A 24711-nucleotide genomic window follows, 5' to 3' on the forward strand; every position below is an offset into this window, starting at 1 on the left:
TCCATTTTCACCTTAAAAAAAAGCACCGTACTGTATATATATATTATGATTATACCAGATTTTTTTTTTTACTGTGAATGTTTTTGTGCTGCACCCCCCATCCTATTCAGTAGTTTTATTGGTTGCTCTCATGTGGAATGTTTGTGCTGAGCCAATCGAATGTTGTGTTTACATTAAAGCCACACTTTTCCTAACTACTCCCCCCCCGTCTTCGTGGTCTGAGTCTGATTGCGCCCGGAGAAGGTAAGAGACGGCTGGCTGATGATATAAAAAAGAAAAAAAAGAGAGAGAGAGAGAGAAAAAAAAAAACACCACACAATTGCAGCGTTGTCCTCTCAGCAGAACTTTAAACACACACTGACCTGCTTTATCCGAGCAGAGAATTCAGGTTAGACCAGAAAATTAGGCTGAATATTATGAGAATGGACCCGTTTTTTAATGCTTCACTGCCCGGTGAGCACAGCTTTGTGTTTAGTGTCAGGAATATGTATTAAAGATTGGGAACAGGTCTTGCATGGCAATAGGGGCCAGCACTTCGCGAAATGTGGCGGATGGCAGGGATCAGGAGCGTCGCACAGCGGCTCTCAATTTATTAGGTTAAAAGTGTTCCATCATCACAGACAAGGAGCTATTCATATATTGAATGACTAGGCTGGATCAGCTGTCTGACCTGCTTCTGTCAGTTTAATGGGTATGATGTTCATTACTGCTCTGTTTCACCGACAGCCCCACAGCTCCGCTCCTCGGTCCCAGCGTGTCCTCGATTTCTCGGAGCCAGTTACAGGTTAAAAAGGCTCCAACTCCCACTGCGAGACAATTAAACACTTAAAAGACGTTTAATTACACATTCAAGAGAAGATTCTCATATTTTTTTTTTTACAGTCGTGAACTCGTCAATTAGTCGCTCGCTCCTGTCACGTAATCACAAACCGTGGCGCTTAAAAGCTGCACTGGCATTAGACATTAGGGGTGGAGCAGGAGGCCGAGTCTGAAAACTCTGGATGCTGAAATCTCCTGGAAGAGCAAACAAGCATTTTTTTTTGTTTCCGACAAAAAAAAAAAAAAAAAATAGAGAGATAGATAGATAGAGAGAGAAAAGAAGAAGAAATCCCCGGCCATTTGCCTTTGCCCTGCCCACGTCCATTTACAGGAACATGGATTAAACCTGGATTGTGCAGAGCTCTTTAGTGAAAAGCACCATGAGGTGGGTTACTGCACGGCAGTCGCTGAGAACCGAAGCGCTCGTCCGTCCGTCCGTCCGTCGTCACGGTTCATGAGCTACAGTCTCAGCCTCTTGATGTCTTCGCTCCTGAAGTCGATGCGCAGCGCGAGGACCTGACGCACCTCCGCCGGGGTCAACCGCCATGTCAGCGGACCAGAGTTTGGCCCCCAGTAGTCCAAGATCTCAGTTACCTGCAGTAACGGAAAAAGTACAAGTGAGAAAAACAACCAGGAATAAACCAAGCAGAAAAAAAAATCATCATACAAACAATTATCCTGAATTACTGTGTAAGTTTGTTCATTGCTTGAGGCACTTTTACAACAGAGGATTGATTTAAACTGTTGGTTTGATGGTCAGTGTCTACAAATCCCAACACCACCTGAACGCCCCCATTTGTGGAGCTATTTTGCCATTTTTATATGAGTTTAAGTGTAATATTTTATAAAAATGCCCCATATTTTAACAGCTGTAATTACAGACATGTTTGAATTGATGTAGTGGAGCAGGAAGTGTGCAACATATCCAGGTATAAAATAGTATTAAACAATAGAAAAGGAACGCATATCCCCAAGTCTAAACGCTGGGTGGCCGGACAACAAAAGTAAATCATAGGAAAAAGGAAACAGCTCCAGGGCAATAATTTATTATCACAGAAACAAGGGAGTAACGTTTTGGGTCAGAAACTAGTCTGAGGAATGGTTTCTGACCCGAAACGTTACTCCCTTGTTTCTGTGATAATAAATTATTGCCCTGGAGCTGTTGTTGGTGTGCGGACTTTCCTTTTACCTATAAAATAGTATTAAATAAAAAAATTCAAAGATATTGCAAAGCTGTGATTGAGTACGTCTGATTTTAAACCGTCATAAAGAGAAGAAAAAAGGTGTTTATTCTGTATAAGATGTTATGAGTTACCCGCTCCAGGTTGAGGATGGTGGCCATCTGTGTGAGACGAGCGAACTTGTCCCTGATGGTCCAGGTGGTCACGGTGGTGAGATACGCCACGAGAGACCGAAGCTCTTTATCGAACTGCAGCCCTCCGAGCTGCAACAGAACGATCGACACGGCTTATTACAACAGCGACAACAGCGACAAACGAGAAAAAGAAAATGGTGACGTGTGATGTACACACAGCAATGTTTTATTCAAGACTTCATGTTGACGTTTGAGGAGAATCTATTTGGGGGTTTTCTGCAGAAACACGCAGCTCAGAATAGGAGCTGCTGCGGCGCTGAGAGGGAAGCATCCTGTTCTGTTCTGCAGGCCTTCCTGGACTCATTAATAAATCATGGCTGGAGGCTTTTCATCATGTGTGTCAGTGATGTGATGTGATGTGTTGATGCGCAGGGAGCTCGGTGCCATCTTGTGGCTGAGCTCAGCTCCTCACCCTGCTGAACGAGCATTTGAGCACCGTCTTCTCCATCGAGATGGATATCAGGCTGGTCATCAGGCTGGTCAGCGTGTCGTAGATGACGGGAGAGAGCGCCGTCTGGTGAAGCAGAGGAGCAACAAGAGGAAAGGGTATTAGACAAAAAAAAGAAAAAAAAAAAGAGCAAGAAAGGAAAGATGATAATGCTCTGCAAATACAGATGACGATACCTTGAACTCTGCCATGAGCTGCTCCAAGTTAACGATGACCTGCTGCACCCACGGATCATTAGCTTCATAATCATTAAACTCCTCCTGTCGGGGGCAGACAAAGGAGTTACAGTCGGATGTTTTATCGACCTCTGGTTTATTTCCGTGTGCTGTTCTGGGACCATTACCTCCTCTATGTTATGTGAAATAGCCAGAAAGCTGCTGATCCACGGTTTGACCTGAGGCTTTACGGCCGTTGTGTTCAACTCGGTCAGACCCTCCTGGGGAACAAAACCACGTCAGAGAATCAAACCGTTGCCACTCGAGAGGAAGAAAACACAGTGCAACAAGCGCTTAGTGGGAAAACATTATTGGAAACAAAATTCAGATGTTTTTTTTTTCCTTTTCCAATGAAAAAAATAACAGAATCACTGTCTGAAGGCCGATAATCATTAACAGACTCCAACAAAGAGGAACTGTGCCTCCTTCTGTCCTGTGACTTTCCTGGTAAATAAATGTCAAATAACTTAAAATTTATCTCCACAGGTGACGCTAGAGAGGCGGCACACATTTTGCCCCATTTTTTTTTAGCATCTATTGCTCTCTTTGTGTGTGTTTGTGTCCAACCTGTAAAAGATCCTTGAATTTTGTGGATGTATTGACGAGGTCGGACAAGCAGCTCTCTATCTTGGCCTGGTCACCGGAGCCGCCGCCCTGACTGAACAACTTGGAGCAGTCGTTCTACAGAGAGAAAACAAAACAAACAAATAAATAAAAAGTAAGTTCCTTTGCAATGAGATATAAACTACAAAACATGTAATGGATTAAAAAAAAGAAAAAGAAAAGAGGCCAAGTGTTGGTATAGGTGTGAGACTCACCTCCAGATTTCTCTTTAGAGTTGTGATATTCTCACTACACACCTCCACGTTGTTCAGAGTCACCTAAAACAGAAGAGAAAAAACTGTGAATGAATTCTTACAGACAGTTTCATTGGATTAAAATCTGCTTTCGGCTCGAGGATAAGAAAACTGATGCAACCTCACAGTTCATCCCAGTAATTAGCGATATTCTCTGCCTGGCTGCAATTATCAGTGGAAAGATTTTAGACTTTTTATAGCGGCGGAGAACTGGCTGGGATGCTGAGACTGATGCAACCGACTCCCCACCGCCGCCATGATTTGCAGCAGCAGCAGCAACACAGAAATCTTGTCCTATTTCTACAACTCCCATCTCCACTGGTAATTTAGTTTCGTCTTTAAAATATTTATGCCCTCTGCCCTAGAAGCCACTCACTCTGCATTAATAACGGTAATGCTTGTTTTACACGTCCCATATTTAAAGACTTGAATAAAATGAGTAAGATGTTAATAATTGTAGCAACTACGACTCATTTCCTTCATAATCAGTAGCAAACTGCGTAGGATTATCTTGGATATATCCTAGTAATTTAATTTAAGGCTAAATGTCGACTCATTTATTCATACATTTCTGATGATCCAAACATGAACTGGTTCAATAAACTCAAAAACTGCATTATGAACTCTTTGTAAAGAAGCTGTTCAAGCTTTTCTGGCTTCATCTGAACTAGTACTACGTAGAATAAGCCCAGGTTGTCCACTGCTCCACTGCTCCACTGAAATAAAAGAGTCATCGGATCCTAAACTAAATAAACTTGAATCTGAAAAGAGGCATGTTGAGCCATATTCAGCTGCGATATTGTTTTCTCTGTCACAAAGAAGCTGCTTCTCGTCAAACCTGGGTAACACAGGAAGACTAATTTCTAAAGGTTTCTGGAGACTCAATGAAGTCGGAGGTTTGTGTAAAATATAATCCTGGTTTTGAGAAGGTAAATCTGACTTTTGAGCGTGTCTTGATTTCACTTTATCTTTTGACAAACAGGTTAAAAGGTTTTTGAAGTAGTGCTTCCTTCAGCTGAGAGCCACTTTAAAAATTAAAGCGCTACTTTGGTTACTTAAATTAGAGGCAGGTCATTCATGCATTTTATCCCTCGCTTAAATTCCTGCTGCGCCTTGAACAAACCCTACGTGAAAACCTGAGAGCTGAAGAGGCACGGTCCAGAGAAGAGCCCGCGTTAACACATTTTGACACACTGCTGTCTGTCAAACTCTGAGTGAAACATCACAGCACAGACCGCGATGAATGAAGGATTCCTGCTGGTCAAGACGTTTGTAGGCATTTTAGTTTTTCCAATGGTTCCTGAACATGTCACTGTTGATTTATGAACAGTGTAGAAGGTAATAAAAAACATTTTATGTGCTTGACAAAGTCTTCGGAGCTGAAATGATGCAACAAAAAAACACAACAACCATCAGACCTAATGACCCTACACACTTTACAGTATGTTTTTTTTTTTTAGTTCAATCAATCTATCAAACTTTATTTGTAGAGCACTTTCCATACAGGAAGCAGCTCAAAGTGTTTTACATGATAAAAAATAATGAAAACAGAGAGGACATTTACAAACATTCACATTCACACACCCAAACATTAAAAATACTGAAGAAACGCTATCTTACCCTCGACAATTTGTACTTTGCAGTGGGGAAAACACTAGAGAGTGGATAAAAACTAAGATACAATATGTAAATGGAATAAATAAAATAAAAAAAATTGATAAAATAAAATATATGTGTAATATATAAATAATTCAAAGGAATAAAAAGTGGCGATACGACATAAAATCAAAGTTTAGATCTAATACACCAATAGTTGTGTCCAGAAGCCTTGAATCGCTGCTGTTTGTCTTTACAACATCGTAACATGGAGGTTCAAAGTGTGTGTATGTTCAGTTGTGTGTGTAACTGTGCGTGCATCTTACCAGAAACGCAGCCTTGGCGTGTTCGGCGCTCTCGATGCCCAGCGTGTTGAACTTGCCCTGTTGTAAGCTGCTCTGCATCAGACTGACGGCGCTGCTGACGCCACGCTGGATGTCCTGGAGCGTCGTCGCTGGGAAGCCCTGACGCAGCTTGTTGTACAACACCTCCCTGACACGGACGGAAGAGACGTTTACATGCATGAGATGTAAAAAAAATAAAATAAAATAAATAAAAAAGATTGAATATGTACGGCCGAGGATTAGGGCCACATTGACAAAAACTTTTTTTTCACAGACTTCGAGAATAAAGTCATAGTTTTACGGGAAAAAGGTCATAATATTTTAACCTGTTGTCTTAGAGGAGGAAAGTTGTTAAAGGGATAGTTCAACATTTTGGCAAATTGGCCCATTGCCATAATCCCTATAGTCATAGCAGTAGGTTTGTTACCTTTAATTGTCGGTGCAATTTTCTTGGTGCAGATTTCTTGGTTTCCCTCATCAAACTCATCAAATACACAATCCAACAACTCCAAAATGCTCTCATGGACAAGTTGTGACCTGCACATTCACCACGCTATGAGATAATAACGGAAAGTTACGAGACGGAGTTGTTTTAGAGGTAAATGCAGAGACCGCTTGCCGGAAAACTGCCCCCCGACAGGAACGCGCATCAGCGGTTTTGCATGAATTTACCTCAGAATCAGAACAGCCAACCGTATCCACTTAATGGTACAATTTCGATTTTTTTTCTAATAAATTTACGACTTTTTACTTCATAAAATTGTCACTTTTTTCTCATAATATTATGACTTTATTCTCAAAGTCTGTGAAAACGTTTTTTTCTCAATGTGCCCCTAATACTCTACTACTAAATACATCAACAGGACAGTGACAGAGTGGGGAAGCACCTGAAGTCCGACTCCAGCACAGAGTTGGCGTGGTTGATCATGGCACACAGGCAGTCGATGCTGGAGCTGGACAACGCTCTGCTGATGCACTTCTTCACAATGTAGAAGCAATCGTCCACCATGCTGGAGGTCAGCTGACCCTTCTCATATGTGTCCATAGCTACAGCCTGGGGATGAATAAAATATTATTATTTCATTACTTCAATACATTCTGATAAGTGAGCATTACATCTAATGTGGGATATACAACAATCAATGGACTTCATTCATAATATTGCGACTATTTTTAGTTGTTATCTCTGTGTTAAAATTAGTTTTTAAAAGGATCACATGGTTATTTCTCTGTCAAACCTGGTATTTATCAAGTGTATGTTCTCAGTTACTCACAGAACTATATATATATATATATATATATATATATATATATATATATATATATATATATATATATATATATATATATATATATATATATATATATATATATATATATATATATATATATATTTTTGCATCAGTTTTTTTTCCGACATTTATTGAAGGATAATATATCTATATCTAAAATATATACAGTATATCCCTATATTTGCATTAGTAAAAAATCCTAAATGAGTCCTCTCTATGGACATTCTTTTCCTATAATATACAGTATTATGCCTGGGGCGCCGTATAGCTCAGTGGGTTGAGCAGGCGCCCCATATGCAGAGGCTACAGTCCTTGCTGCAGCTGGCCCCGGTTCGAATCCCGTATCAGGGGGGCCTTTGCTGCATGTCACCACCCCCCCCCCCTCTGTGTCTCCCCATTTCCTGTCTCTCTATTCCATCAATTAAAGGCAAAAAGCCCCCCAAAAAACACTTAAAAAAAACAAAACCTAGTGCCTACATTACCCACAATGCAACTCAATCCCCATCAACTGGAGTGTTACTAGCAGCAAATTTCAAAGTTTTGTGCAGAACCCACTGGAGCCACTAAAAGATTTATCAACACTTATTTCCAAATATGGGGCAGTAACTCCCCAAACAACTGTGAACAGAATCCGATGTGATATTTGATCAAATACTGAATTATAGAAATAAAACTATGTGAAGAGAAGTTATTTACCTTGTTGACGGACTCCCTCATGTAGTATTCCTCCATGGGAATGTAGTAACCAATCAGCTCCTGCATGGTCGTGCTCAGCAGACAGTGTTTCAGCAGCTTCTCCACGTTCTGCTGATGCTCTGAAAATATAGGACAACAATCAGACATGCTTTTTGGTGCTCTTGTTCCCCGTTTTTGCTAGTTTATTTTGTCTATTTTTAAAATATTATGGTCATCATATCACTTTTATCTGTCATATTTCAATGAACTTAATATTGTTATCTCCTTATCTGTTCTTACCTGTCCAGGGACTACAGGTGGAAATTAGCAAATGTCGCTTGCTACAACCTGGCTCAAGGTTTTTGTGCATTGTCCCCGTTTTAAATAAATAAATTCCTATTCCTATTCCAGCCCCATCTGTCAAAAAGGCATCTTTGCATACTTCATCACATGTTTATATAAAAAACGTACCCTGCGTGATGCTCTGAGCGTCTCCAACTTCAAAGTCGGCCATCATGCGGCGGCGTAGGAAGCGCAGGTAGAGCTCGGAGCGAGCGTTCATCAGGGTCACTTCTGCCAAAACAGGATCCAGTTCCCTGTTCGTGTACAAAAAACAGAAGTGTAAACACGATACAGTACAAACAAAAACAGAGGCGAACGCAGCATGTTGATAAAAAAAAAATACCTGGGCTCAATCCGCTCCCCTGGCACGCTCTTCATCATGCTGCCCTGAACGATCTGAAACTACAGGACGGACCAGAGGTCAGAGCGAGAGCAGGTCGACAGTAAAAACAATCATGTCCTGCAGCTCAGGGTCCTGCTGCTCCTCGTGTGTGGACGAGCGACTCGGGCTCAGATTAAAGAGGCGCTGCAGAGCCACAGACAGGTGGTTAACACAAACCATCAGGACTGCGGCCTGCATACTCTCCAGCTGCCTCCTCACCTGGCAGCTGGAAACAGACAGGTGGTGGTGGGAGGGGGGAGAGGGGTGTCATCTCTACTTGATGGATTAAAGAGAGATTGTTTTGCTACATAAAAACAAATCCTCAAGCTTCAACAGTAGTGCTCATTATTACACAGTGAACCCATTACCCAATCATAAATTACAAGCAGATACAATGGTTCCCCTCCTTTGATTTATGGGTCAGTGACAAATAAGGTTTGCCAGGTAAGAAATTGAGAAATATCTTTTTAATAAATGTACACCACCTACAGTTGATATAAGTTTACTGTTAAAAATTTATATTTTCTTCTGAAAACATTAAATTTAAATAGATTTTTGCTGTATTTCTATATTAAAATTTTAATCCATTTTGACAATACTGAGCAGGACATATCCTAAAAACATCGCTTTCTTCAAAATAATGTGTCAGATTATGTAAAAACTGCCAAGAAACATAGTGTTGCATTGCAAAATTAATGAATTATATTTATTCCACATTTGAGTCCAGATTTATTTAGTAAGATTTGACTTGGGTTGCATAAAGTCATTGACCCTTATAACAACAGGATGCAGATATACAGTAAATCTTACTTCAGGCAAGAACGTGCGGGTTATTGGAAACTCTGTGACTTGTTGATGTGATTTAAATCCCTAGCCAGTCCAAAATTAGCTGCAGACAAAAGCACATCAACGTCACAAACATTTTCTGACTGTTAAAATGGAGCAAGAACACACAGCATTTGATCTGACATTAAAATAGGAATTTGCCATTTGAACTCTAAAACTTATTAAATGACTAACTGCAGAACACTTTGCTGGAAATAGTTTGTGCAATTAAAAGCTGCTTTTTGGGAGATTTTAGTTCAGCAGGCTCATGGCAATATCTCTAACACTATAAATTAACACTGGTCCAAGTGTGGAAGCAGTAAAAATACAAATTCAAACCAGTAACACCCATATAATACGTCTTAAAACTCATTTTTAGTCCTTGGCTTTTAATACAGCATGAGAGTTGTGTGGTCTCTGTTTGTCTTTTACTGTATTATTATATTTCTTAGTGTTTTATCTGATCTTATGTGTTTCTTAGTGCTTTTATATGCTTTAAATTCATTGTATTTTACCTTTAACTTTATTTATCTTTGGTAACCTTGTTGTTTTTAAAACGTGCTATATAAACAAAGTGGATTGGATTGGATATAATACACTAGATTTCCTTTTATGTTTGGACCAAGTTGTGTTTGTAGTTCGTACCTTGTTGTGGTATCCTCTCTGCTGGATGAACTTGTCGACTATTTTCTGGGTCTGTCGGTCACATTCCTGCTGCAGATGAGTGATGAGCGTGTACAGATGACCGGGGCCGTAATACGTCTCGACTATAGGCTGATGGGTCTCCACGACGCGGGCGATACCTGTGAACGCGTAGCGGTGTATTAGTGACATCTAAACCACACCAGGAAAAGAAAATGTAGCGCTGCAGACACACAGTACGTGACAGTAACGGTCTTGAGCTCTCACCTTCCAGCAGCAGCGTTAGTGTGTCAGCAAATATCATCGGTGCTCTCTTCTCACCCAGCTCTCCTCCTGTAGCTAAAATCAGGTTCTCCTCCGCTTTGGAGGCAAGCTGTGTGAGCGGGTGTGAAGAACAGAGACAGAAAAATAACTGATACTGTAGTGTAACATGTCAGTGACTGTATCTGAATAAAAAACAAAGATGTATTCTTCATATCTTTGTCAAGACCGAAACAAAGTGCTTTCTTGTGATGTTTAAAGACCAGATAGATATGTATTTACAAGATGAGAATATTAACACATTTCAGCATTTAGCTGACTCTTGAAATACAAAATGCAGAGGCTATATGTTTATATACAGAGGCTGCAGTCCTCATCACAGTTGGCCCTGGTTCGAATCCCCCAGTGTGCCCTATGCTACGTATCATTCCCCCTCTCTCTTCATGTCTTTCTCTACTGTCCTGTCAATTAAAAGCAAAAAGCCCCCCCAAATTTTTAAAAAAATAAATAAAAAATACCATAAATATCCATCATAAACTGGAAATTGTAAGCTTAAATTTACAAGCAATAATAGACATTGAGGGATGCACGTATTTTACAAGCAAATCCAGTATCTCTACTTCGTCTTCATTTAAGCAACCAGGGAATACAACTCTCTTCTCACTCAATAAATGATTCATGATAAAATGAAAAAGCCCTGCTGCATACAAAAACATTTACCCATGGCCTGAATTTCAACAGAATTTGAATTACTTTAGTTTTTTGTTTTTTTTAAATACATAATAAAAAACAAACAGGCACATTTACATAAAACCTAAGTTGTAACAGGAAAGCAGAAAGAACAGAAACGAATTATAACTGGCAACCGTCTCACCACAAACCCTCCCAACTCTTGAACACGTCGTCTTGTGCAGTTTACTACTGACCTGGCTGCAGAGATATTGACCGAAGCGTGCGAGTCCCTGCTGGTGGAGGCCCAACAGAGGGAAGATCTTGAAAAACCTTTCCACCTGGGCGAGGTCGACTGCAGCCACGGCTTCGTCGAGCTTCTCAGCAACGATAACCTTCAGTTTCTGCTCGGCCTCCTGCAGCATGACCAAACTGGCGTCCACGGCACTGCCTGTGCAGACATCACACAGTGTTATTATGATATCCATCTAGTGGTGGCAAAACATGCACAAGCACAGGAATACGCTCATAGGAACACGTACAGTGCAGTGAAACAAGTTAACAGGCTCATATTCATTATGAAAATGTCTTTGGTGGATTGCATTAGCCAATAAGAAAGTCTGGTCACATTATTTTCTTTCTATCAACCTCCACAACCAGACCAAGAGCTGACAAATTCAAAGTGAAAATCAAATAAAAACATTGAAAACCAAACACGACTGTGGCACTTCTACACTGCAGAGTAAGAGTCCACACAGAGCAATGCACTTTGACAGGAAGGTAACGGGCTTCGTACTTTCTTCTCCCTGCCTGCTCAGCTCAATAACTGACTGGTCCAGAGAAAGGTATCGATGGATGTGAGCAGCAGCCTGCTCAAAATCTTCGTTTCGTAGGGCTGTCTGCACACCGTCCGTGCAGAACTTCAGATCGAGGATATCGTCAGCACGCTGGATGACGTTATACAGTCGGGTCTGCAAAAAAAAACAAAAATAAAACATGTGGTTCAATATGTCCTTCATTTTGAAACTGTTTTAAAACATTTTATTTTTACAATCTAGGATCATTTGTAAGGTTGTAGTTTGTGGTGTTGTATCAGACGACATTACAATGACAGCAGCTGCTTGAAAAAATCAAAACATTGCACTGGACTGAATTATACAGTTTATTACGCAGATTAATGTGACAGTGCTTCAATAAATGAGACATAAAGTAGGAAACTGTTGTGGTGTAGATCAATGTAGGTATACCATATAAAAGAAGTAAATGTCACCATCACTTATATCAGTCCACATAGTGAAGTAAACTCTCCTCTGTTAGTGAAAAAAGTGATTTAACCTAATGAGTGTGTGTGTTTTTACCTTTGCCAGGTCTAGCTGTCTGACTTTGCGGCTCACGTTTTCAGCCAGGCTGCAGGTAAACGTGATCATGCCCGACAGCTGACTGGCGTCTCCTCCAATCAGCTGTAGGTTGGGCCTGAGGAGGAAAGAGTCACACACATTTGGCACGACTCAACACAAACCATTTGTAAAGATGGTTGAATGAAAGAGTTTAACCCCAAATCAGATCATCATCATCATCATTCATTGTGTCTGGACAAACTGTACCCCATCCTCTGCAGTGCCAGCATCTTTGTGTGAATGGTCCCCTCCTGCCCCACCAGTCTGTCCAGCTCAGCTTCCACTTCTTTCTGTTGTGAGCAGAAAACAAAATCCATCTTTAAATAGTCTTTAAAAAAAAACATATTGTGTGTAGTTGAACTGGAAAATAACAAATCTTGGCAGTAAAATTGATAAATCTCTGTATCTCTCTAAAATATTACGCAACCGGTCAATTATTATGATAAGGAAACTGTATTAAAAACTAGGAGTAAACCTGAAAAAATGTCCCTATGAGTGCTGAACTATTATGTGGTTTTCATTAGGCTATTACTCATGGGGTTGAATGTGAGTATTTTTGTTGCAGTTAGGTGAAGTGGAGCGCACTGTTTACCATTTCACAGATGACTGCTAATAATTATGATTTTCTTCATTAACCAGGTTATTATTTGGTTTTCAAAAAGAACGAGAAGCTGTTACTACAGTTACCAGGACCAACCAAAACCTCAACATTTTTAAAGATACGTGTAAGTTATTAAAAGGAAAAACAGCAAATCCTCACATCTGAGAACCATGATTACTTTCACATTCACAAACATTGCAGTAGTGACTTATTACTTACTACCTCACAGCTGACTATACCTACTTCTCTGTAAGATCTACATGTGTGTTTGTGCTATATGCAAACTAACTATATCAAACTAATAAAGCTGTCAGATAAATAAAGTCAAATAAAGAAGGATGAAGTGGTGTGAACTGGATGTACTTCAGCAAAGTAAACCGGTGCCTGAATAATATATGTTAGCCTATATATCCCTCCACTATTTTTCTGTCAAATATTTCCTTAACAAAATAAAAACTGTATTTAATCCTAAAAGGAACAAATTTACACTCAAAGATGAGCTACATCATCCTAGATCCTGCTCTACACTGCTTTGTATTTGACAGCCAGGTGTTGTGGGATATTTTGCACCCAGGCAATTTGGTGTCACTCCTAGTTTCCGCATTGCCTACAGAACAGTGAACAGCAATCTAGACCTTACCTACAAAGACAAATCGTTAGTTTAGTTGTTTATCTCTCATTTTCAACACTATTTTTTGCTGAAGCTGACTTGTTTTTCTTTCAGTCGTGTTGTTTTCCGAGTGTTTACGTGGAGGCAAGATGATCGCGAGAGTAACCGTTTGTGTTAAAACGTCAGTCAGTCACAACCACGAACAAACCGCCGCTAACAGTCGTTTGCTACGAACCTCCTCGGTGCAGAGCTGCTGGTAAACCCTCTCCAGGTCCTCCAGCTCCGTCAGGCCGGAGATGGTCTCCATACTGACCGAGGAGGAGGAGGAGGAGGAGGTCGCCGAGCCAGAGTCGCATCTCCGAGCTGCCACGGGTCCAGTGTCTGCCATCTTCCGCCACCGACACAACGGTCACTGACGAGTCAAGGAGGAGGGAGGAACAGAGCGGGGTGCGATTATCTCACTCGGTTTAGTCTGTCAGGAAGCGTTTCTCGTGAGTTATATGGACTAGCGTCTTTTTTTGTCTTATAGTATTAGTGGATTTGGGTGAAACATTGTTTTCGAGCATAGAAGGCAAAACTACAACATGTTGCTGTTGGTGACAGCGCAAATGCTGTACCTTAGAAGTCAAACCTCTGGGCAAATAGATACTCTAAATAGGAGCATGCGCAGTACGTTTTGGTACTTAAAACGCCATATAAACATTGATGCAGTTCTTTCATATAAAAAACTACTGTCTGTCTACAATAAGATTCATTTCTAATGTGAGTGCGTCCACTGTTGGTTCACAAGTATTTCAAATAACAAAAAGAAAGTAGGTGCGAATGAAAACAGTGCTGTGGTTGTGCTGACTGGGCTGAAATGTTGGTGATTTCAATGTAGAGGTGAATTCAAAATCAAATTTTCTTCAAAATATCTTTTGCAATGTCAAAAAGAAAAGAGAAAAAAAAAGACATGTTTGTTAAAGGCACAATAAACATACAGCAACCAGTGTACACAAAGTATGGCCAGGGCTTCCTTTCATAGTTCATCTACCACCAAATTACCAAACTAGACCTCTCTTTGGTTTCAATGTAACTGTACACTCCAGTACAACAGTGTTGACCAAATGGAGATACACTGCATGCATGGAGAGGGAAGGAAGGAGAGGGTTAAATTAATGTTCTGTCTAACTGATTCATGTGCAATTTTTTCAATATAAGTTGGCTCAAAATATTATTTTTTTCATATTTTCATTACATTGCCATAGGCTATTCAGTGTTTAAGGGTAACTATTAGCAGGATACCTATTAAAACAGAAAGACACGGTAGGTGTATGGTTAATATGTACACTTTATTACTAACATTTGCTTATTTATCACACATTTCATCCATACTAAGCAGGCCGACTGGCTGCTGAAGCTCTTCCCACTTCTTCTGTAGCTCTTCCTTTTCCCTCTGCAGCTCTTCCCTCTGTGCATTTAATTCTTTGGCTTCTTCCTGCTGTGCTTTCCTCAGTGACTCAATTTCCTCCCTCTCTGCAGCTGCCTCTCTGGCATTTACTGCTCGCAGCTTCTCAAGCAGCTCCCTCTGATGCTCCAGAGCTCGGGCCTCCTCCTTCTGTGTCCTTCTCAGAGCCTCAATCAGCTCCCGTTCTCTCTTCAACACACGCTTCTGTCGTAGAAACGGTCTTATAACTTTCGTTTCACCTGTTTAGAAAAGAGGAAGCAGATGTTTAGTCTAATTACAACCTCAGCTGCAGGAGAACCACAACATGAAAAACAAATCTTGTTTTGAAACAATACTAATCCACTTAGCTGACTCAACCTACACGCTCTTTATCAGGAACACCACACTAATTTTGGGTGGGGCATCCCTTTGCTCTCAAAACAGCCTCAATTCCCCTGTGTGAGTGAATCAGAGGCCACTGTTTGTGAAAATCCCAGAAGATCAGCAGTTTCAGAAATGATCAAACATACTCATCTGGCACCAATAAATCACTGACATCATATTTTTCCCTCATTCGGATGATGTTTGACAAACATTAATTGAAGCTCCTGGCCTGTATCTGAATGACTGTCTACACTGCACTGCTTCCTCGTGGTTGGCTGTGTGGATAACTGCATTAATAAGCAGGTGCACAGGTGTTCCTTGGGTAATTATGGTGGCTCCGAATCCAAATTGCTTTCTTAAAATTAATGAGAAAATCAAGCAGTACTTGATAGTTGAGTATGGAAATAATTAATGGGGTGATGTTTTTATTTCCAGTTGAATTACTGACTGGGAGAAACTTTTATACACTGCTAGGTTAAAGTTATAGTTTTAGTTCATATTTCAAACCAAATGGAGCTGGGTAGCTCCATCAACTTTAATGTGTTGGTAGTGCAGTGTTTCAAAAACTGTTGAGTATTGAGATCTGGCATTAACTGTGTGGACAGATACGTATATATTCCTCTTCTTTGATCAGATGGCTCCAGGTTTTAATGAAAATGTTGTTCGGCTAACAAAATAGATATTTAGATATGTGACTATATCATTTTTAATTTGTTCTCTGTTAAATAAAAATGTGTTTTTTTGCGGAAAACATATCCATACAGGTGAGAAAAGCTTACCTGAGATCTGTCTCTGCTCAGTTGGCCCAGCAACCTCTGCTGTGGTCACTGTGTCTGTGTCACCGTTTGCAGTTAAACCCCGTGATGCTCTGGTTGGAGGGGGTTTTAGCCCGCCAGGCACCAGCTTAGCGAACACCTCCGGGTGTCTTTTTGACATGTGCCGACGTAAGTTGCAGGTGCTGCCGCCTTCAAAACACTGTAACTTCCTCATGCAAATGCGGCAACGAGCAGCATTCAAACTGTCCAGACGCTCAAAGTGCCTCCAAATCAAGCTCCGCTGGCTCCGGCCTTGTCTTACAGAGTGGTCGTCACTCTGTTCTGCCGGATCTTCTTGTGCAGATTCTAGGATGCCATTAATAGCAGAGCTAATGTCAGATTCATCCACGGTGGTATGGATGTCAGGGTCTTCGACGTCCTCCAGTAACATGTCCACTTAAAACAAAGGAAAATGGTGTTATAATTAGGCCTGCAACTATTGATTCATTATTGATTAAAGTAACTAATTAAGCATTTGTTAGATTTCTTCACAGTCCAAAACCCAACTTACAATCAAAGCCTCTGATGTGACAAAAAACCTTGACCAAAACCATTAATCTATAACAAAAATGCTTTGTGTGCTGCTGTACCACAACACACAGGGGAGTCAATATAATGGTCACATCCAGGTATGCAACTAGTGATCATGTTCAACACCAAGATATCTAATAATTTCAATCAATCATTCAGCTATGTTTCAATTAATAGTTCAGTCCGTCAACTGTCTGAACATAATGAGGTGTTTCCTAATTTCCTGGTGACTTCTAATAGCTTTCTGTGTCTAAAGGACCAAAGTAATTTACTTTATATGACATAAAACGAAGAAAATCTATTATCAAAAGAGTTGGGGGAATTCCCAGTGGACTGATAAAGTGATTCAACTTACATATTGACTGTCATTATTATGTAACTTCAATGCGTTTGTAGTGCAGTGTTTCAAAAACTGTATTGAGTATTGAGATCTGGCATCAACTGTGTGGACAGATATATAATCCTCTTCTTTGATCAGATGGCTCCAGGTTTTAATGAAAATGTTTCTATTTAGATATCAACTCATACATTTTTTATTTGTTCTCTGTTTAATAAAAATCTGGGTTTTGAAGAAAACATATTCATACAGGTGAGAAAAGCTTACCTGAGATCGGTCTCTGCTCATCTGACCCAGAAACCTCTGCTGTGGTCACTGTGTCACCGTTGGCAGTTAAACCCCGTGATGCTCTGGTTGGACGGCGTTTTAGCCCGCCAGGCACCAGCTTAGCAAACACATCTGGGTGTCTACTTGACATGTGCCGGTGCAAGTTGCTGGTGCTGCCATCACTACACTGTAACTTCCTCATGCAGATGCGGCAACAAGCAGAATTGGAACCGACCAAACGTTCAAAGTGCCTCCAAATCAAGCTCCGCTTGCCCCGGCCTTGTCTTACAGAGTGATCGTCACTCGTCTTTTCATGTCTTTGTTGTTCTGCCGGATCTTCTTGTGCAGATTCTAGGATGCCATTAATAGCAGATTTATCCACGGTGGTACGGATGCCAGAGTTTTCGTCCTCCAGTAACACCTCCACTAAAACACAGGAAAATGGTGTTATAATTAGGCCTGCACCTATTGATTCTATATTGATTAAAATAACTAATTAAGAACTTGTTAGATTTATTTACAGTCCAAAACCCAACTTACTATCAAAGGCAGCAACGCCTCAAATTTGACAGAGAAAACCTTGACCAAAATAATACATCTATAACAAAAATGCTTTGTGTGCTGCTGTACTACAACACACAGGGAAGTCAATATAATGATCACAACCAGGTATGCAACTAGTGATCATGTCCAACACCAAGATATCTAACAATTTCAATCAATCATTCAGCCATGTCTCCATTAATAGTTCAGTCTGTCCACTGTCTGAATATAATGAGGAGATAACACATTTCTGTGTCTAAGTTATTCTAATGTTATTCACTTTATAATGACATAAAAACTAAGAAAATCTGAAAATGGCTGATTATCATAAAAGTTGGGAGAAGTCCCAGTGGACTATAACCTCTCTGAGTTTTTTAATCTCACCTGCACATCTTGCTTCTGTTTTATAATTATTTTTGCTTGCTTGTTTGTGTGTTTGTCTTTATGGACCTGTGGAGTCTACTAATAAAGTCTTGATTGATCATAATATTGTTCAAATTAACAAGAAACAATAAATAAAGACTGATAAAGTAATTCAACAGTACATCTTGACTGTCAACAATTCCTCACATTTGAGAACCTGGAAACAACATGTTTTTGACTGCAGTGAAGTTAGTTTGAAGTTGGATATTTGACAGACATTCGCTCACTCACTCGCTTCTCAATATATTAAAAATCCATATAAAATATTAGATGTGTTCAAATGCAATAAAAACAGGTGTGTCTCATAGAGGAGGCTTAGCTCTACCATCCTGTGTCGATTTTGAGCCAACAGGTCACATGACCTAGGAGTTATTGAGCTATAATGCTCATATTTACGGTATAAAATACATTAAAAATTCATATAAAATATTAAATGTGTTTAAATACAATAAAAACAGGTGTGTCTCATAGAGGAGGCTTAGCCCTACCATCCTGTGTTGATTTTGAGCCATCAGGTCACATGACCTAGGAGTTATTGAGCTCTAATGCTCATATTTACAGTATAAAATACATTAAAAATTCATATAAAATATTTAATGTGTTTAAATGCAATAAAAACAGGTGTGTGTCATAGAGGAGGCTTAGCCCTACCATCCTGTGTTGATTTTGAGCCAACAGGTTACATGACCTGAGAGTTATTGAGCTCTAATGCTCATATTTACAGTATAAAATACATTAAAAATTCATATAAAATATTAAATGTGTTCAAATGCAATAAAAACAGGTGTGTCTCATAGAGGAGGCTTAGCTCTACCATCCTGTGTCGATTTTGAGCCAACAGGTCACATGACCTAGGAGTTATTGAGCTATAATGCTCATATTTACGGTATAAAATACATTAAAAATTCATATAAAATATTAAATGTGTTTAAATACAATAAAAACAGGTGTGTCTCATAGAGGAGGCTTAGCCCTACCATCCTGTGTTGATTTTGAGCCATCAGGTCACATGACCTAGGAGTTATTGAGCTCTAATGCTCATATTTACAGTATAAAATACATTAAAAATTCATATAAAATATTTAATGTGTTTAAATGCAATAAAAACAGGTGTGTGTCATAGAGGAGGCTTAGCCCTACCATCCTGTGTTGATTTTGAGCCAACAGGTTACATGACCTGAGAGTTATTGAGCTCTAATGCTCATATTTACAGTATAAAATACATTAAAAATTCATATAAAATATTAAATGTGTTTAAATACAATAAAAACAGGTGTGTCTCATAGAGGAGGCTTAGCCCTACCATCCTGTGTTGATTCTGAGTCAACAGGTCACATGACCTAGGAGTTATTGAGCTATAATGCTCATATTTACTGTATAAAATATATAAAATATTCATATAAAATATTAAATGTGTTTAAATACAATAAAAACAGGTGTGTCTCATAGAGGAGGCTTAGCCCTACCATCCTGTGTTGATTTTGAGCCAACAGGTCACATGACCTAGGAGTTATTGAGCTATAATGCTCATATTTACAGTATAAAATACATTAAAAATTCATATAAAATATTAAATGTGTTTAAATACAATAAAAACAGGTGCGTGTCATAGAGGAGGCTTAGCTCTACCATCCTGTGTTGATTTTTAGCCAACAGGTCACATGACCTAGGAGTTATTGAGCTATAATGCTCATATTTACAGTATAAAATACATAAAGAATTCATGTAAAATATTACATTCGTTTAAATGCAATAAAAAACAGGTGTGTCTCATAGAGGAGGCTTAACCCTACCATCCTGTGTTGATTTTTAGCCAACAGGTCACATGACCTAGGAGTTATTGAGCTATAATGCTCATATTTACAGTATAAAATACATAAAGAATTCATATAAAATATTACATTCGTTTAAATGCAATAAAAAACAGGTGTGTCTCATAGAGGAGGCTTAGCTCTACCATCCTGTGTTGATTCTGAGTCAACAGGTCACATGACCTGGGAGTTATTGAGCTCTAATGCTCATATTTGCAGTATAAAATACATTAACAATTCATATAAAATATTAAATGTGTTTAAATACAATAAAAACAGGTATGTCTCATAGAGGAGGCTTAGCTCTACCATCCTGTGTTGATTTTGAGCCAACAGGTCACATGACCTGGGAGTTATTGAGCTATAATGCTCATATTTACTGTATAAAATATATAAAATATTCATATAAAATAATAAATGTGTTTAAATGCAATAAAAAAAAGGAGTGTGTCATAGGCTCACATCTGCCATTCTGTGTTGATTTTGAGCCAACAGGTCACATTAATTTTTTATATATTTTATACAGTAAATATGGGTGTTAGAGCTCAATAACTCCCAGGTCATGTGACCTGTTGGCTCAAAATCAACACAGAACAGAAGATCTAAGTCTCCTCTATGACACACACCCGTTTTTATTGTATTTAAACACATTTAATATTTTATATGAATATTTTATACTGTAAATATGAGCATTAGAGCTCAATAACTCTCAGGTCATGTAACCTGTTGGCTCAAAATCAACACAGGATGGTAGGGCTAAGCCTCCTCTATGACACTCACCTGTTTTTATTGCATTTAAACACATTAAATATTTTATATGAATTTTTAATGTATTTTATACTGTAAATATGAGCATTATAGCTCAATAACTCCTAGGTCATGTGACCTGTTGGCTCAAAATCAGCACAGGATGGTAGGGCTAAGCCTCCTCTATGATACACACCTGTTTTTATTGTATTACAACACATTTAATATTTTATATGAATTTTTAATGTATTTTATACTGTAAATATGAGCATTAGAGCTCAATTACTCTCAGGTCATGTGACCTGTTGGCTCAAAATCAACACAGGATGGTAGGGTTAAGCCTCCTCTATGAGACACACCTGTTTTTATTGTATTTAAACACATTTACTATTTTATATGAATTTTTAATATATTTTATACAGTAGGCTAAATATGAGCATTAGAGCTCAATAACTCCCAGGTCATGTGACCTGTTGGCTCAAAATCAACATAGGATGGTAGGGCTAAGCCTCCTCTATGAGACACACCTGTTTTTATTGCATTTAAACAAATGTAATATTTTATATGGATTTTTGATTTATTTTATACTGTAAATATGAGCATTATAGCTCAATAACTCCCAGGTCATGGGACCTGTTGGCTCAAAATCAACACAGGATGGTAGAGCTAAGCCTCCTCTATGAGACACACCCGTTTTTATTGCATTTAAACACATTTACTATTTTATATGGATTTTTGATTTATTTTATACTGTAAATATGAGCATTATAGCTCAATAACTCCTAGGTCATGTGACCTGTTGGCTCAAAATCAACATAGGATGGTAGGGCTAAGCCTCCTCTATGAGACACACCTGTTTTTATTGCATTTAAACAAATGTAATATTTTATATGGATTTTTGATTTATTTTATACTGTAAATATGAGCATTATAGCTCAATAACTCCCAGGTCATGGGACCTGTTGGCTCAAAATCAACACAGGATGGTAGAGCTAAGCCTCCTCTATGAGACACACCCGTTTTTATTGCATTTAAACACATTTACTATTTTATATGGATTTTTGATTTATTTTATACTGTAAATATGAGCATTATAGCTCAATAACTCCTAGGTCATGTGACCTGTTGGCTCAAAATCAACACAGGGTGCAGAGCTAAGCCTCCTCTATGACACACACCTGTTTTTATTGCATTTAAACAAATGTAATATTTTATATGGATTTTTGATTTATTTTATACTGTAAATATGAGCATTATAGCTCAATAACTCCCAGGTCATGGGACCTGTTGGCTCAAAATCAACACAGGATGGTAGAGCTAAGCCTCCTCTATGAGACACACCTGTTTTTATTGCATTTAAACGAATGTAATATTTTATATGAATTCTTTATGTATTTTATACTGTAAATATGAGCATTATAGCTCAATAACTCCTAGGTCATGTGACCTGTTGGCTCAAAATCAACACAGGATGGTAGGGCTAAGCCTCCTCTATGAGACACACCTGTTTTTATTGTATTTAAACACATTTAATATTTTATATGAATTTTTAATGTATTTTATTCTGTAAATATGAGCATTAGAGCTCAATAACTCTCAGGTCATGTGACCTGTTGGCTCAAAATCAGCACAGGGTGGTAGAGCTAAGCCTCCTCTATGACTCACACCTGTTTTTATTGCATTTAAACACATTAACTATTTTTTATGAATATTTTATATATTTTATACAGTAAATATGAGCATTAATAGCTCAATAACTCCCAGGTCATGTGACCTGTTGGCTCAAAATCAACACAGGATGGTAGAGCTAAGCCTCCTCTATGACACACACCTGTTTTTATTGCATTTAAACAAATGTAATATTTTATATGGATTTTTGATTTATTTTATACAGTAAATATGAGCATTATAGCTCAATAACTCCCAGGTCATGTGACCTGTTGACTCAGAATCAACACAGGATGGTAGAGCTAAGCCTCCTCTATGAGACACACCTGTTTTTTATTGCATTTAAACGAATTTAATATTTTATATGAATTCTTTATGTATTTTATACTGTAAATATGAGCATTATAGCTCAATAACTCCTAGGTCATGTGACCTGTTGGCTCAAAATCAACACAGGATGGTAGGGCTAAGCCTCCTCTATGACACACACCTGTTTTTATTGTATTTAAACACATTTAATATTTTATATGAATTTTTAATGTATTTTATACTGTAAATATGAGCATTAGAGCTCAATAACTCTCAGGTCATGTGACCTGTTGGCTCAAAATCAGCACAGGGTGGTAGAGCTAAGCCTCCTCTATGACACACACCTGTTTTTATTGCATTTAAACACATTTACTATTTTTTATGAATATTTTATATATTTTATACAGTAAATATGAGCATTAATAGCTCAATAACTCCCAGGTCATGTGACCTGTTGGCTCAAAATCAACACAGGATGGTAGGGCTAAGCCTCCTCTATGAGACACACCTGTTTTTATTGTATTTAAACACATTTAATATTTTATATGAATATTTTATATATTTTATACAGTAAATATGAGCATTATAGCTCAATAACTCCTAGGTCATGTGACCTGTTGGCTCAAAATCGACACAGGATGGTAGAGCTAAGCCTCCTCTATGAGACACACCTGTTTTTATTGCATTTGAACACATCTAATATTTTATATGGATTTTTAATATATTGAGAAGCGAGTGAGTGAGCGAATGTCTGTCAAATATCCAACTTCAAACTAACTTCACTGCAGTCATATTTTGACTATTTTTGCTTGAAAATGTCTTAAACAGTCCCCTAGTTTTCTGTCAATCGACAACTCAATTATTGGATCAGTAGTTGCAGCAGCAGCTACTATTGATCATCGGTCGTCTATGAGCCGTACCGAAGCAGTACTGTTCGCTGTCCATCTCCGCGCCTCGGTTAACGTTACCGTTCCCGTTCCCGGTTACAGCAGCTCGAAATTCAGCCCGTCCTTTACTACTTTTCTTGGCGATTTCTTTGGGGTGTTTGGACCGCAGGTGTCTCAGCATGGCCGTGGTGCTGCCCTCGACATATCTGGACAGGTAGCCCCGGCAGAGCACGCACTGGACCGAGCTGTCGTCCACGGTCCGGTAGAAGCTCCAGGCCATGCTCCTCCTCCTGCGGCTCATGTCTCTCGGTGTGTCGGTCGGTCGGTGGTCCTTCCTGGTCCCAGTTGCTCTGGTTTTGTCCCTCAGCTTTGTAGCTACAGGTGAATAAAACAAAAAAAGAGGCCGTGTAGTTTCCCCACTGCTCTGTAATTTCTACACGATCACATTGTTGTTGTTGTTGTTGCGGTGCTAATTAGCAGTTAGCCTAGCTACCGTTGCTGCGGTTGCTACGTCACTTCCGGTCTGACATTCACTCGTTTTATTTGTTTACTTTACTCGATGTAGAAATGTAAAATATATCAAATATTTAGAATAAAGACATGGAAAATAAAGAAATAAAATAAAACAAAAATTTAAATAAGAGAAAAAAAACACCATTTACATTTTTTATGGTCTTATTCATACAGGATTTACTGAGAGATTATCAGATAAAGCAGAAAAACGTTTACGTCTCTACCCTGCAGCAAACAATAGAACAATAGTTTTTAGAGTAGGGGTCATTTAAGGTCAGGGGCCACAAACAAAGCAATTTGATCTCAAGTGGGCAGGACCAGTACTAATAAAATGATAATCTATAAATAAAAATACTTTTTCTCTTTGTAGTAGGCTACATTTTTAAGATGTTCACAGGTAATGAACTATCCGTTTACAAAACATATTATGAACAACTTGAATTTTCTTGATAAAAGTATGCAATTTCAACAATATTATGCCTCTTCTGTCTTTTGTGTAATTTTCACACTTGGCAGATTCATCCTGAGGGCCTGGTTGGACCCTCTGCCGGGCCACTTTTGGCACGAAGGCCGCCCGTTTGACACCCCTGACTTAGAGCAAAACCTGCAGTTTGAGACGCATGTAGACTGTTCATTCAGCAGCTCCCATGTGAACAAAGCACAGTGCTTCCATGGAGATACAGTGACTCTATGGGGATGA

General features: G+C 38.9%; 2 protein-coding genes across 2 annotated transcripts; both read right to left on the reverse strand.

The window, feature by feature from the left end:
- Positions 1-573: 573 nt before the first annotated feature.
- cog4 (component of oligomeric golgi complex 4) lies at positions 574-13747 on the reverse strand. Its single transcript, XM_083995479.1, has 19 exons — positions 13586-13747; positions 12347-12429; positions 12101-12215; positions 11539-11713; positions 11000-11193; positions 10080-10185; positions 9816-9973; positions 8307-8365; positions 8093-8217; positions 7643-7761; positions 6542-6708; positions 5637-5802; positions 3676-3738; positions 3425-3538; positions 2986-3078; positions 2819-2902; positions 2607-2708; positions 2135-2263; positions 574-1413 (listed from the first exon to the last, which is right to left on the reverse strand). The coding sequence occupies exons 1-19, from the start codon at positions 13736-13738 to the stop codon at positions 1279-1281; spliced, it is 2340 nt and encodes a 779-aa protein (XP_083851605.1). The 5' UTR covers positions 13739-13747; the 3' UTR covers positions 574-1278.
- A 936-nt stretch (positions 13748-14683) lies between these two features.
- LOC311006781 (uncharacterized protein) lies at positions 14684-23987 on the reverse strand. The gene is made up of 4 exons (XM_083999733.1): positions 23532-23987; positions 17111-17536; positions 15940-16371; positions 14684-15036 (listed from the first exon to the last, which is right to left on the reverse strand). The coding sequence occupies exons 1-4, from the start codon at positions 23797-23799 to the stop codon at positions 14699-14701; spliced, it is 1464 nt and encodes a 487-aa protein (XP_083855859.1). The 5' UTR covers positions 23800-23987; the 3' UTR covers positions 14684-14698.
- Between the last annotated feature and the right edge of the window lie 724 nt (positions 23988-24711).

Source organism: Trachurus trachurus, assembly GCF_905171665.1.
Source record: "Trachurus trachurus genome assembly, chromosome: 3".
In the NCBI taxonomy this organism is placed as follows: domain Eukaryota; kingdom Metazoa; phylum Chordata; class Actinopteri; order Carangiformes; family Carangidae; genus Trachurus; species Trachurus trachurus.

Bases quoted from the DNA above. Each gene is read 5' to 3' on its own strand.
- cog4 (XM_083995479.1), bottom strand. From the start codon at position 13,738: ATGGCAGACACTGGACCCGTGGCAGCTCGGAGATGCGACTCTGGCTCG. The intron at 11,714-12,100 runs GTAAAAACACAC...TTTTTTTTGCAG, and splicing joins GACAGCTAGACCTGGCAAAG to ACCCGACTGTATAACGTCAT. The intron at 2,903-2,985 runs GTAATGGTCCCA...TGCCCCCGACAG, and splicing joins TTTCACATAACATAGAGGAG to GAGGAGTTTAATGATTATGA.
- LOC311006781 (XM_083999733.1), bottom strand. From the start codon at position 23,799: ATGAGCCGCAGGAGGAGGAGCATGGCCTGGAGCTTCTACCGGACCGTG. The intron at 16,372-17,110 runs GTAAGCTTTTCT...CTTTGTTTTAAG, and splicing joins TGAGCAGAGACCGATCTCAG to TGGACATGTTACTGGAGGAC. The intron at 15,037-15,939 runs GTAAGCTTTTCT...TTTTCTAAACAG, and splicing joins TGAGCAGAGACAGATCTCAG to GTGAAACGAAAGTTATAAGA.